This window comes from Lycium ferocissimum, chromosome 5 (assembly GCF_029784015.1).
Source record: "Lycium ferocissimum isolate CSIRO_LF1 chromosome 5, AGI_CSIRO_Lferr_CH_V1, whole genome shotgun sequence".
Classification (NCBI taxonomy): Eukaryota; Viridiplantae; Streptophyta; class Magnoliopsida; order Solanales; family Solanaceae; genus Lycium; species Lycium ferocissimum.
The window spans coordinates 8,033,939-8,049,433 of NC_081346.1; the positions used below are offsets into that span (position 1 = coordinate 8,033,939).

The 15,495-nt window shown below is 32.7% G+C and overlaps 1 protein-coding gene across 2 annotated transcripts; it reads left to right on the forward strand.

Annotated features, from left to right (window-relative positions):
• The first annotated feature begins 1,162 nt into the window (after window positions 1-1,162).
• Window positions 1,163-7,698, forward strand: LOC132055782 (MADS-box protein EJ2). Of its 2 annotated transcripts, XM_059447767.1 has the most exons (8): window positions 1,165-1,559; window positions 3,049-3,127; window positions 4,080-4,141; window positions 4,244-4,343; window positions 5,451-5,492; window positions 5,581-5,622; window positions 6,941-7,080; window positions 7,358-7,698. In XM_059447767.1, the coding sequence occupies exons 1-8, from the start codon at window positions 1,375-1,377 to the stop codon at window positions 7,440-7,442; spliced, it is 735 nt and encodes a 244-aa protein (XP_059303750.1). In that variant the 5' UTR covers window positions 1,165-1,374; the 3' UTR covers window positions 7,443-7,698. The 2 variants fall into 2 exon arrangements, with proteins under 2 accessions (XP_059303751.1, XP_059303750.1); XM_059447768.1 differs by lacking the exon at window positions 6,941-7,080 and having other exon boundaries at window positions 1,163-1,559.
• Window positions 7,699-15,495: the final 7,797 nt, after the last annotated feature.

Sequence of the window (15,495 nt, forward strand, 5' to 3'; positions counted from 1 at the left end):
TCGAGCCCACAGAAAACTGTGTTTCTTTAGGTCATTCAATCCCCTCACAATTGCCCAAGGTTTGGATTAAATCCTCCTAGTATAGAAGGAAATTCTATTTCGTAATATTAACAACCGAAATTGCTGAACTTTAGCGAACTCAACAAATGACGGTAAATCACACGACACTTACTTTTGTCTACGATAAACGATGCACAGAGAAGGTGTGAAGAAGATTGATTTTCAGAGAGTAAATATTTGGTGATTTCTGTGTGTGAAATGAGGCAAAGCCTCTAAAAATTTTATAGAAATGTCTGTCGAGAAGGGCAATGTCTGTTTGGAAATGAGCAGACCGTTTACTTTTACCATGAATTTAAGTTTAAATTTTCCGCAGAAAAAATATCAGAAATGAAATGAATTTGAAGCCGAAGTCGAAGCCTAGCCGAGCGACAATGCCTGTGCGAGGGGAGGTCCTCGTCTCAACTCTTTATAAGCTAGAAGATGTGCTTCAACATATAAGCATACAAATGCTACTTTCCACCACCACCAATCAACCGGGTACATGAACACGTGGTCGCTCGCAAAAACTAGATATTTTATGTACATATTTTCTAGAATTAATTGAATATTATCTGCTGAAAAAAAGGTTGAATGTGGCACTTGGTTGAATGCTGAGTTATTTACTCCCAAGAAATAGGGATCGAGTCCCTCTAAATACTTTTTTTTCTCCCTTTTTAGTGGCGCACCCACGTTCTAGAAATCGTAGATTCGTCTCTGTTGCCGATGTATATTAGCTTAGTGTTTAACGAGTGTATAATCAATGTGTAATATAAGTGTATAGCTAGTGTACGAATGCATTGGTTGAGCCATTGTTCAGCGTAAAAATCCCAATACTTTTTTTAAACGCATAAAACATATATTTGGTGTTCACCTGCATAGAGTGAGTTAGATACACTTTTTAGGGCATGAGGACCAGTTGACTCTAAAGGTAAAAAATTTCATTTCTCAGGAGTGATCCATAGGATTACTTGGTTGGTTTGAGAATACTACATCATTAACCTTATTTCTTTTTTCTTTTCCTTTTTGTTTTTTAGTGAGAGGATGGTATTTTTTCTAAGAAGGGTATAGGATGAGGGGTGGGGGTAGGTGGGGAGTGGGGGAATAAGAAATACAAGCTGGTTAATTATAGGAAAGGGACCAAATACAGAAGCCCCAGGGTTTCTATTTTTTCTACTCTCACCCTCTTTTCATTTCACTGATTTCATTTAATTTGTACCCCTTTTATTATCCAAAAGTAGTTCAGCTGGTAACCAAGAGTGGAATAACACCTTTATATCTGAGAGAGAGAAACTTTGTTGTGGCAAGTTGAACAAAGATAGAAAAGAAAGAATAATAATGGGAAGGGGAAGAGTAGAACTGAAGAGAATAGAGAACAAAATAAACAGGCAAGTCACTTTTGCAAAGAGAAGAAATGGGCTACTCAAGAAAGCCTATGAACTTTCTGTTCTCTGTGATGCTGAGGTTGCTCTCATCATCTTCTCTAATCGCGGTAAACTCTATGAGTTTTGCAGCACTTCAAGGTATATATCAAATATAACCTAGTAATAATTTATTAAATAATAACCTCTTCTTGCTTCACAATATGTGTCTATATTTTTAATGTTTTCTAGGTAGGTCTGTGCTTTTACCGAAACCCTTATATCTATGGAAGAGTTGCAAAATTCTGGTCTTTAATGAGTACTTCGTTTGTTCTTACATCATTAAATTTGGTTATCAAACTTTTGTTTTCTCTTCTCACTTCAATTTTATGCAAGATCTGAGTTGTCTTAATATAAATATGTTCCGTATTTTTACTATAAATGTATATGGACTTAATTGTCTCTATTTCAAGATATGATTTTTCAAATGGGGTATCATCGATTAAAAAACATTAATCCTTCATGCTTTTAAAGATCTACTTAACTATATATATTTTATTTTAACTTTTGTGGGTGTGAAAGCTATTTTTCGTTTAATTTTTTTAAACAGTTGCTAAGAACTGATTGTTCTTGAAATTTTTATTTTTCTCCATAAATATAAGGTCGTTTTGTGCTGCAGATAGATTTATGTGAGTTCTATAACCGATAATTACGTTCATTTTTTAATAGAGTAACTTTTGAGCATTAAACGCCTTGCGAAGGAATTAACTGACAAAAATGTGAAAACCTAATTAGCAAAATTCCACGTTTCGATTTTTCACTGTTAAGATTGATTTGCAGAGGTGTCATGTTTGACAGTGCAAAAAACTGCTACTTTTGATCTTTGATTCCCAAGACGACGGAGCAAAGGCTGCTTATGTTAGTTTCCAAGCAGCCAAAGCTTAAAATCCTTTTGTAAATATAATTAATTAGTGATTATATAAAAATATAGTACTCCATAGTCGAAGGAGTATCCACCAGATAATTGTCAATATTTGTGACCCGGAGTCTATATATATTGGTAACTACACTAGTACTTGAACCATGTTATGATTCATATTTCGGAAGCAATTAATTAAAATAACATGAGTTTATCCCAACCATTTACATAGTTGAACTTATGCACCTTCATTAGTTTAAGCTTGTTTTCGCCAAGACGTCCTCAAAATCAATTTTTCCAATTATCTCCCAAGAACACATATATTTTTATTTGACCCAATCATAGTTTACAAACAAGAAAAAGCTTACAACTTTATGCACATCTACGGACAACAAATTGAGGTCGTTGTTTGAAGAGCATGGACGAGTCCTTTCTCTTATTTCGATAATTAAAAGGGGAATTTTGTTTTATGAGCTCGGACTTCTGTTTGTTAATTGATACCAAAAAGGACCTATTTTATATTAGGATATTCTTCAGAACAATGTAAAATGAGCTGCGAGAGAACTTTGAATTTTTTCTTCATGATCAAGTGGATCGTACCTTTATGATCACAACTTTTGATTCAGCAGCCTTGCACTGCAAAATTTTATAAAGAACTTCAGTATTTACTAGTAAGAGAGTCACTGGAAATTACTAACTATTTCTTTTTTTTTTTTTCTTTCTTAATTACAGCATGGTGAAGACAATTGAAAAGTATCAACGTTGCAGCTATGCTACTTTGGAAGCAAACCAATCAGCTAGTGATACTCAGGTAATTACTCCATACTCATGTACTTTCTGATTCCTTCATCTAATTAGCTGTGATAATATCATTTGATATAAAGTTAATTGATACTCAGGTAAGTATTCATGCACTCTTTGATTTCTTCATGTAGTTGTGATAATACTAATTTGATTAGTTATTCTTTATAGGAAGTGATAATACTAATTTGATTAGTTATTTTTTATAGGAAATATACTTATTAGATAAGAAATTTTCTGTTTAATGCTAGTTTAATTTCTTTTGATTCGTGTGATTAATTTTAACAAAACATTTTCATCCCTTTCTAAGTTATTCCTCTTAGGAAAAGAAAATTATTTGCAAAATCTTTGTTACAACCAAATCACTTCTAAGATTTGCGAGAAACTTTGTTTCAACAAAGCTCAAAGACTTTGAGTTTTTCCTTTTAATTTCTTCAGTTGAGTTTGGTTGAAACATTGTTTTGCATTAATTTTATATTTATCCGAAAATAATTTTTCAATCTCATTTTGTATCATCCTTATTAAAAATGTTTCTTGTTCTTGATGTCTCCATGACTAACCCTTCATTCCAAATTGACTGCGATACATACTTTCATCTATATGACACTCTTTTTTCATCTCAAAACATCTTGAAATGTTGAAACCATTGATTTTCTATATAATTTTCACAATTTCAATTGTTAAAATCTGATGTGATCTTTTGTATATCAAATTAATATTTCAGTCACTGCAAATCTAGTATTCTTTTCTCAACAATCACTAATTTGATATATACAAGTCAAAGTGAATATTCTAAACTTCGCGTCCAACGAAATACCATCATAAAAATGGTCCTTTGCGATTGATGAGATAGTAATTACTAATTTTTTTGTTGTTGTTAATATCGTTGCGACCGTTCTTGTTGTTGTAAATGAGTAATTAGTGAATTCATGACAAGTTAAAAGTGCACTATTTTCTTACAGAACAACTACCACGAGTATTTGAGGCTAAAAGCTAGAGTTGAGCTCCTTCAACGATCTCAGAGGTAAGTTTCCTTCACTGTTAATGTATGTAACTTCAATCCATTATCTAGTACCCTCTGTATACCCATTGATTTGATTTGGTACCTTTTATGAAAATTACACAGACACCTGCTTGGGGAAGATTTGGGGACTTTAAGCACGAAAGACCTCGAGCAGCTTGAGAATCAATTAGAGGCATCGTTAAAGCAAATCAGGTCAAGGAAGGTAAATTATTCAATGATTTAAATTATATACACTGATAGTATAAATAACTTTACATTATTAGTGTAATTTGACATGTTAAATTACTTGTTTCGGTACAAAAACAAGCGTCAGAGTTTTGATGAAGTAAATGACGAGTTTGATCTTATATGAATGATTTTAATACTTTTTTAATGCTATGATCCTTTGATTGTTGGCTCCATAGGTTGTCTCAATAGAATTTTTAGGGTGTTATTAGATGATCCCCCATCTCGATTACCGAAAACTTAAAATGCTTCTTTTTTATCTTAAGTTTGGAGTATGGATAGTTTCCCCTTAGTTGAATATGTCTGTTAATGTGTCATTATAGGGACCTCTCTTAATGTTAAAGAAGACAAGTGAAGATAGAAAGCTAGCTTTCCATGTACTTCCTTCTTTCCCTTTGAGAAGAAGTATATATCTTAAACTCCACATTTTACTCTGAAGAACCAAATATCAATTCTAAAAAAGATACTAATACCTTATAAACTAATGAAGTTATTAAACTTACCACGAGATTTTGGGGCAAAATGAGAAAACGAAAAAGGAAAAGAAAGTCACAATTGATTCTAGCTAGTTCTCTTTCAAGCTTTTTCTACCAATTGATGTTTTTCCTTGGGTGTGGGAGGATTATATTAAGGAATAGAGAAGACAAAAATTTTTGTAACAATCAAATTCTATTTTTGAGCTACGAGTTGATCCTTGCAATTGTAGGTTAAACTAGTTTGTCTTTGCTTACAAAAGTTGTTTGGTTCAGAGACTAATACATCATATTTGGGTGAATAAGCAACATAGCTTGTTATGTGATGAATAATAATGTAAGGATTGTTATGTAGGGAGTGCTTTAATATATATATATATTTTTTTATCTTTAATTAGAACCCTTACACATTTACTGTTACACATGCACTGCCAACCACAAGCTGTATTAAATTTCGCGACTGCACAACCAACCAAACATTGCATTACTTTTGTACAACTTATTCTCATGTCGTTATATTTATTAACACAGTAAATCTTACGGACTTTGGGCTTATTTGCTTATTGCTTAGAGGTTTTGTCCAACAACATTGTTTCTTTTGCCCTTTGCAGACACAATTCATGCTGGATCAGCTTGCAGATCTTCAACAAAGGGTACTCATTATGGGATTCTACTTCTTTCCAATAAAGGTATAAGCGAGAGATATTGACCTATTTTCTAAATTTGCTATGAATTTTGCAGGAGCAAGCACTGGCAGAATCTAATAAACTACTCCGCAGAAAGGTAAGAATGACCAATCAGGTCAAATCTCTTACTTTAATATATATTTTGAAGGAGTTTAAATTGTATACATTGTGAAACTTCTACACCTATGACATAAATTTATCAGTATGCAATTTGGACTTCAAATTTAAAAGTTGTGTTTGTTTATGATATTTTGAACAAACTTCAACTTCAACATGAAATTTAGTTCACGAAGAATTTCAATTCCAAATTGGTGATTTCATTTTTTAAGAATTTAAAACTTGACCATAATCTAAATTTTGCAAAAAAGATCTATAATTTTTAATTTTGCATAAAAGATCCATCCTCGACGTGAAGAGATTGTCCATAACATGTAGAAGGATTATATTAAAGAATACTAGTTATTACCATTGTTGATTCATTGAATCAATGGATCTTTTGTAAAATTATGTGTACTTGAAAATCGTAACACGTAATCACAAACTTTTATTTATAAACGGAACATGGAGATCTGATTTATTAAAGTGAGGCCTTAGGATATTATGATATCTTGTTTATGAACTATGATTTGCTAATTTTCAAAACTTGTGGGGTTTTCATGTTGATGAGAAAAGGTATGACTTTTTAAATCCAAATTACATGTTCAAATACTCAACCTAATTAAGTTGCTCGGACTCGGGTGGAAGTTTTATACGGGGATCTAGAGGTGGGATCCTTCATGATCTAAATTTTAAGATTTGAGGGTACGTATCTAGGTATAGATACGGGTGCTGAGATTCGACTAAAAATGATTCAAATATCTAAAATAGATTAATAAAGTTATAAAAATATGCCTATAATATAGTGGGCTATTTATAAGGAAAAGAATGCACAATTTTTTTAGAGATAGTTTGAACTTGTAATTGTTATTAAGTATAGATGCATCTCCTTACTCTTTTTTGGCGTAACGTGGCTATTGCAATAGCCCTAGCTAGCTTTTGTTTTGATTTTAGAAATCATTGTGTGTCTCAAATTTCTCTATTGATTTTGGTCAAAGTACCCAAAATCGTTTGACCAATTTGGGTATGGATCCCACACCCACATTCACGTCGTGTCAATACGGGTGCGGCACTGAAAATGAAAAGTCCAAATAACTTAGATTTCAACTTCAAATCAACGTTTACCCAAATTAATGATTTCAAGTTAATCTCCAAACGCTTACTAAGTAACATGTCTTATTTTTAAGATTACAAATTTCATATTTTAAGAGGCTTATCTGTAAATATTCATTGGGTAACTTGATAATGTAAAAAGTATTTTTATACTGTTGGCATATATTCATTTGAAATTCTTGTTGTGCTTTTATGATATTTGTCAGCTAGAAGAAAGTGCAGCTGGATTTCCACATCGATTGTGTTGGGAAGATGGATCTGATCAAACCATGCAACAAAGTCGTCTCCCTCACTCAGAGGGTTTCTTTCAGCCGCTTGGACTGAATTCTTCTTCTGCACATTTTGGGTAATTATTAAAAATATATCTGACTTTTAACTTCTACTTCTATCAATAGGCATCATTATGTTATTTGATATTTGTGTTAATGCGAGGTACTAGATGTCTTACTCAATCAGTTGATGGCACATAAGTAATAAGTTGGTCTAGATACAACTGTTATTAAAAAGGCCAATAAATCTCCAGTGATGGCCAGCATTACACAATAATTATTATTATTATTATTATTATTATTATTATTATTATTATTATTACATTGGGTTGTTTTTCTGGTTAATTTTTTCAGGTACAATCCTGTTAATACGGATGAGGGGAATGCAGCAGCATCTGCTCATAGTATGAATGGATTTATTCATGGGTGGATGCTTTAATCTGATAATCGAAGCAGCTGGTCCATCTTCGGTTCAACCAATATACACTAATAATGTATTGCATTATCCTTTTTGTTTTATTTCAAGTTGTACTTAGAAACTCTCTTGAGAATTATCGCAGCGATCGATCAAGAACAATAAATGTAATGTATCCATAAGTTGCTACTATAACTTTTGAACCGTCCTGACTATGCATTTCTGCCTGTATCCCAATATGTAAATTAAATGGAATTGTTTTAATTTTTGTATCTTTAAATCATATGCTTATCTTGCATGTGTTCATGTTGCACCTCCATCAATATTTCAGAATGTGCTTACCTATATGTTCGTTGTGAACCATGATGAACCCAGTGACTTGGCCATAGTGCGGCTTTATGGACAATTTGGGATTTGACGTCAACAAGGAATTTTCAAGAATAAATGAAATTGGACTAGTCACAAAAACTTTTATTTAATTCGACAGCTTGAGGATTTTGGGATTTGACGTCAACAAGGAATTTTCAAGAATAAATGAAATTGGACTAGTCACAAAAACTTTTATTTAATTCGACAGCTTGAGGATGAGGTATGTATGTCGAATTGTTTTCTTCTTTAATCGACTGATATAACTAGTCAAGAAAGAAAAGCAACATATATGACCTAGTAACGTAACCCTCTGTCCCAATTTATGTGATTCGGATATTTCTTAAAAGACATTTCAATTTATGTGATGTTTAATTTGAAATAGAAGTTTACAACGGATGAAAAGACTTTTCAAACATTTGGTCTAAACCAAATTATAAGTATTTATTTGACTATAAGTCATATAATTAAAAGTAAAATGAGAAGTTTAAAGATAAATTATTTTTAAATATAAAAATGTATCATATTGTTAGAACAATTAAAATACAAAAGTATAACATAAATTGAAATAGATAGGTGCAGATGACAAGTTATCCATGGACATAGATCACAAAGTTTAAAGAAGACCAATATTTCAACCCTAGTCCCTAGTATTATTAGTTTAAATAACTGTAGTATAACTCGAACGAGATTATGCTGGAATCTAATTCAATTGCATTAACTTAATGAAGGCATCAATTGCAGATCACATATTTACTTATAGACGCAACATTTGCGTTCAGAATAAGAACAAATTAGGTTCCAAGAATGGTACAGTTTTAATTTGTCTTTCACGCTTTCTCTTCAAATTTCTAGCATCTCAAATATCCCATAAACTCTTGGGTATTTACAAAGAGATCAAGATCTCAGATATCCATAAACTCATGGGTATTCAAAAAGAGGTCAATATGTGTCCGGATATTTCTTGACAACTAAATACTTCAAGAAGATCCACAATATCCTTTCATGGAGATCAAATACATCCGTAGAAAGTCTACATATATCCAAATCCAAATCATCCTACGTTCGAGAAATACGCTACTAACGGCCCTCGAATCACAGAGAAAATTAGGAGAGAAGAATCAAGGGAGTAAACAGATCTTGTATCCGTAATATTCATTAATAAAATCTATGTTTCTTCATATTTTGTTTGTGGTTGTAATTTATTTCCGCATATTAAAATTTGTTGCAAACAAATTGGCACGCCCAGTGGGACCAAATCTGCCCTTCATCTCTTCTCTCACAAATCAAATATGCAAATTCTGGAGTCACAAAACCACCAGGATGGAGGCTCCATAATATGGGTTTCAAGCTTTTTGAGTTTCGACAAACTTACTCCGACAAACCTTGAAGTAGGGGGGCATTTGTAGACATTAAAATTTTCTGGGACTCTACAAGATGGACCAATATCGGTTAGGGTTTCTTGGAGGCTACTCTACCCTAAACCCTAGCTTACCCTATATAAGGGGGCACATATTCACTTGAAAATGCATCTCAAATATCCCATAAACTCTTGGGTATTTACAAAGAGATCAAGATCTCAGATATCCATAAACTCATGGTTATTCAAAAAGAGGTCAATATGTGTCCGGATATTTCTTGACAACTAAATACTTCAAGATCCACAATATCCTTTCATGGAGATCAAATACATCCGTAGAAAGTCCACATATATCCAAATCTAAATCATCCTACGTTCGAGAAATACGCTACTAACGGCCCTCGAATCACAGAGAAAATTAGGAGAGAAGAATCAAGGGAGTAAATAGATCTTGTACCCCCAATATTCAGTAATAAAATCTCTATTTCTTCAAAAAAACAAAAAAACAAAAAAAGTTCCTAGCATACTTTTGTCTAGTTCCATTAAACAATCTAATTACTTGCTTCTTATAAGTGATGAGAACTGTGATTTTTCTTTGCTGAGACTTGCAATGAAGACATCCTAAAAACTCATAATTCAGGAGTACAGCAATTCCCTCCTAATTACCGCAAGTCAATCTGACTTATTTGACTTATATACCTCCACTGTAAAGAATTTTTACACCATCAGATTACCCTAAAGATGATTACACGTAAGCCTTCTTAAAATACGAGATTTATAATCTTGAAAATAAGATATGTTATCTGCTCAATATATAAAAATGCTCGATGGTGAAAAAAATTCTCTTCACTAACACTTGGGGTGTCAATGATTTTTTCAAAAACCGATTGAACCGATCGAATCGTACCATACCTAACCGATTTTAGGTTCTTTTTAATAAAATCAAAGGTTTTAAAATAAATCGATAACTGTACCGAATAATTAGGATGGGTTTTTTATTGTATAAAAATACCAAAAAAGTACCGAACCGAACTGAATAAATACATATGTAGAAATATAATTTATATATCATAATTTATAATACATAGCTTTAGATATTTTGTCCTTGGGATGAATTTAAATGGAGAGGGCTATAACTAAAACTTAAACCTACCTGTCGATCCTATAGAAACAAAATACATAAAGTCTCGAACACTACTACACGATAATATCATCAATTGCTCCAAAAGAAGAAAAGTTTTGGTTTCTCCTCCTCTTCTTTTTGTTTATATTTTTTCTAAATTTTTAAAGTTCTTATTCCAATTAGCAATGGTAATAACTACATATAACTTCATATTGCAAATTCTTTAACTAATTTTTTTTAGTACAATTACTCTTTCTCCACTGCCACTGGAACCTATATGACAATTTATTTATATAGTTCTACTTTTCAATAATTTCTGATGATAAAAATAATCTTTAAACACCAGTTATCATGTCTTGATACAATTGTTGGTTTGCCGCCTTTCCACCGGCAAGATCCATCAATCCATTGTATAGTTCTAGTTTTTTTTTTAATACTATTTTAGAAGCAACAAATATACGTATTTATCGTGTAGTGTGTTCCTTATAAGTTATAATTAGATGTCGTTGTATTTGTGAGCATCAATAATGTAGCGTTTTCAGTTTGTTTCTTCCATAACTTTTTAATCCTTGTTTTTTGCATTGCATTAGGTGATTTTAAAAAAAAAAAACCGAAAATTAACCGAACCGTACCGATACCAAAGAAAAACCGATCTCATTGGGATGGTTTTCAAAAGTTTAATTTTGGTTATATATAGTAGAGTAACCGAAAAATTAATATGGTATAAATTTTTGAAAAAACCGACCGAACCGAGCCATTGACACCCCTAACTAATAGTGCATGTGCATGACTTAGACTCTAATAGGTTTATAAGTTTTGCCGCTACATTAATAGACTAATACTCTGTTCCACTAAGCTTTTCCAATCCGCTTGCCTTGAAAAATGTTTTTCGTCAGAAGTGCTTTTTAGAAAGAATACTTTTCGGGATTAAAAATTTGCATTTATATGATCTATTTGAAAAATATTTTTGCCTATATTAGAGCAGACTTTATGCTTGGCCAAGGTCCCAAAACTGCTTCAGCAAAAAGTTATTTTTTCAGCTTCCAAGAAATAGCTCCTGCTACTATTTAAAAATAATATTTTTTTCTAAAAAATTGATCAAACACCCTAACTCTCTCTAAAATAAATATTCTTTAATAAAAAAAAAATTGCTTCTAAGCTTAACCAAACAAGTTATAAATCAACCGAATTGAAATTCTTGTCAACTACTACCAACCGAAAAACAAATAACGAATGTTTTGGGCTTTGCAAGGCTAAGGGTCCCCCACTGTATTTCACTCTTTCTCGACATCCTTTAGACAGGAGATAAGATTCTGATGACCATCATATCTTAATACGTAGTGTCAAATATTTAAGAGGTGTAATAAATTCCAATGCATTTTGCTTTAAACTACTGTCGAATAATGCTTGGAATATTGAAAATATTTACCACGTGCTTTTTGTAAAAGAAAATTTCAAGCACGCCAGGATGTGTAGCCTTACCTCTATCGAATATTCCTGCATAAGTGAATAATGGGGTATAATCATTCATTACATAGACAATTATTGCAATTTTTAAAATTGTTTTTCGGGCAATAATTCAGGCAGAAATTAATAATGCACTTCAATAAATGGATAAATAAAGAAGAAACTAAGAAAACATGGTCGTAGGATAAGAAAAAGTGAAGAATATATATAGCTACCAAGTTTAGACAATCTTAAATGCCTTTCATTGAGATAATAGTCAAAATACCCCCCAACGTTTGACCAAAATGCCAACTACACACCGAACTCATGGCCCTATTACCCCTGACAAATTTTTTTCAAGAAGAAAAATAAGGCGCCTTTTTTTCATTTATATGGCGGTCCAATCGCTAACCCCAAATATTAAATGGCATGTCCACACGCGCCCCGCCCCACGTGCCACGCGTTTAATTTTGCCCCATTTTTTATTAATTTCCCCCCCTTCCTCCATCCATCTACTCTTCTTCTTCAAAAAAAAAAAAAATCTCTCAATTTTCCATACTCCATTTTTATTAAGGATCCGAAAACCCATACCCAATTCTCCTTCATCTTCATCAACATTATCATCATCATCATCATCATCTTCACTAGAGTTGAAAAAAAAAATCACACCAACTTGCTCAAATCTTATCCAAACAAACCCAAATGCGAAAGGAAGGTTTTCCTAACACCAAATAACAAAGTTCATCCATTAATTCATTTTTTTGCGCAGTGCCCTTCTTTTCGGGGTGGTCTTTAAATTTTGCCCTCATATTCGTGGTCTTTAAATTATGCCCCTCATATTGCTGGTCTTTAATTTTTGCCCTTTGTATTGCAACTTTGAGCTTTCCCGCCGAAATCATGAGGTTCTGAGTTCGAACCCCGCTCAAAGCATAAATTAAAAAAAAAAAATCGCAAGACAAAGATTGTCGTGGCAGATGCGACCCGTGATACTTTTGTTAAGGAATTACAAATTTTACGCTTTTACCCGATACTTATGCCAAGTTCCGCTCATAAGGCATAAGTGTCGGTCCGATAACTTTGATAATTCCTTCACAAAGTTATGCCGCGGGGCATACTTTTATATTGTCTATCGTTTTTCCTATTGTTGTTTCATATTTATCGAATATATTTTCCTTCTTCTATTTTTCCGTAAACCGAAAGATAAATATTGCGTAATGGCGAGCTTTTTGGCCCTCAAACACGTAACATATGCATCTAAATTTTGTTTATTTCTACTCGTGGCATAAGTTTACTCTTTTTCCCCGTCGAAGTGCTTGAACACTTATATAAAATGGAAATGATTCGTATACTACCATAGATTTGTTTTGTAATCGCGACTGAAAGACCAAATTTACATTGAATCGGTAGGAACATATTTCCTACTAAGTCAGAACTTTATGCTTGATCAAGATAACTTGGGAATTATCAAAAGTTATATGCGGACGCATACTTATGCCAGTCCGCCCATAAGGCATAAGATGCCGGTCGCATAACCTTTGATAATTTTCACAAAGTTACGGGCGTGGGCATACTTTTAATCGGGCAACTTTTGATCCGGATCCGCATAACTTTGAAGGAATTATCAAAGTTATCTTAACGCATACTTATGCCAAGTCTTTCAGTTTAATAAGGCATAAGTATGCTTTGGTCCGCATAACTGGTAATTCCTTAACAAAAGTATGGGTCCCATAAATAAATTTAAACTCGCTTGCGAATTTTTTTTAAAAATTTTGACCGTACGCGGGTTCGAACTTGAACCTATGGGTGTTAGCCGAAGAAAATTTAAAGATTTCAAATATGAGGGGCAAGAATTTAAAGACCACCCCAGCAAGCGGCAATTTCACAATTGCCCTCATTAATTTGATTAAACAATCAAGAATTTAGAGAAACCCATTTGGTGTTCTTCATAGCTTTCTCCAAAATTCTTAGCAATGGAGTTTAATTTTCTCCCAAATCAACTCAAAGAATTAGTGCTTAAATAACTCCAACCAAGCAACAACAGCAACTCCAAACAAGCAACTTTCCAATCGATTTTCTTTAACAAGATTCGATTTTTCATCCTTATTTTTTTCCGCATTTTTCCTTTTTCTTTCTTCGATTTTCGTTTATGGTGGAAAGTTGTTCTTTAACAAGTTGTTCTAATCATATATGGATTTTCTTCAAATTGAGATTTTCGTTTATAATGGATATTATTTTGACAACAAAATGGGGATGGATATTAAATAGAAGGTAAAGATGAAGATGAAAGATGAAGTAGCCTAAAAATGGAGGAGTTCAAATTTTATCTACTTGGCATCATATGTAGGCAGCTTAGTTGGCGTCCAAAACGTCGATGCAGATTTTAAGGCCATTACGCGCACCGGGCGGTGTATTCACGCTCTTCGCCACATCAGCAAAGCGCCATTTTTCTCGAAAAATCATGTATGGGAGTGCATTGACCCGCAGCGTGTGTAGTTGGCATTTTGGTCAAACGTTGGGGGGTATTTTGACTATTATCTCCCTTTCATTCTTACTTGATTCGGCCAAACAAAGGAATAGTCAAAAGTTATGATAGCCTAAAAGAGACAAGGCCCATCACTACAACTTGCATATAAAGCTAAATCATATGGGCCCTAGCCCACGTGAAAGCCCTCTAATTGAATACTGCTCTTACTGTTCACTGCCCAGCTACCACTTTATTTGGAACTATTATGCCATAAAAAATTACTCAACTCATTTCCTCATATTTTCAATTTTTCCTTTTAGATTTGTGTTTTTTATACCGTATCTGTGCCAACTAAAATAAACGTTGATAACTATATAATATATATTTTTAATATATTAATATACAAAATATATATCCTTTATACATAATTGTATACATATTTGACTATTGAATGGAGTATTATTTTTGAACGACTGTCAAATGTGGAACTTTGCCTTTAGATTTTTTACTACGTATGTTGCATAGCGGTAAAATATTTCCCATTTGAGTGGAGACATTATTACTGAGTCTTTTACATTATTGTTGTTCTTTTTCTATTTTCTTCTTTCCGTTTTGGTCTATTGCTGGTTATTATACTCATGATTTATTGACTAGCATATCATGACATAAAGAAGGCTGGGGCACGTCCACTTCACGTGTGTGAATTTAAACCAATAATAGTTGTAAATATTAAATAGGAGTAACATTTATGTTACCGCTTTTGACATGTCAGTAGCTTTTTTCGGCCAATTGGTTTAATATTAAGTGAAGGATCAATTGGGTCAGTACAGGGTATTATATAGCTATTCTCTTTTATCATTTCCTTTTTTGGGATATAATAAAAGCATTTCATTTCGTTTAGATTTTTTCTTTCTTTAGGCCGATATAACAAAAAAAATGATATTAGCCATTTAACATGTTAAATTGTTTAATCGAACATGATAATCCGAAGTCATGTTGGTTTTGATGTATAACTAAATCTTATTCTCTTTATGATGGTGTCAATGGGACAATTACGGCGAATTTTATAATTCTTAAAACAATTGTTTAAATAAAAAAATTGTTTAACCCTAAATAGTAAAGGTTAAATTTATATGCTACGAAAAAGACATGCACGAATTCAATTAAAGATTTGAGTAGTATAACATACGATGGAATGGTCAAAGAAATCAAATCAACCAAAAAACCCCGACCTGTTTGGGGAAACCGATGATGTCTTTTTTTCACAGCTTTCAAGGTGAAAAAAAAAAAATTACAACAAACAAAGGATATTCTTTAT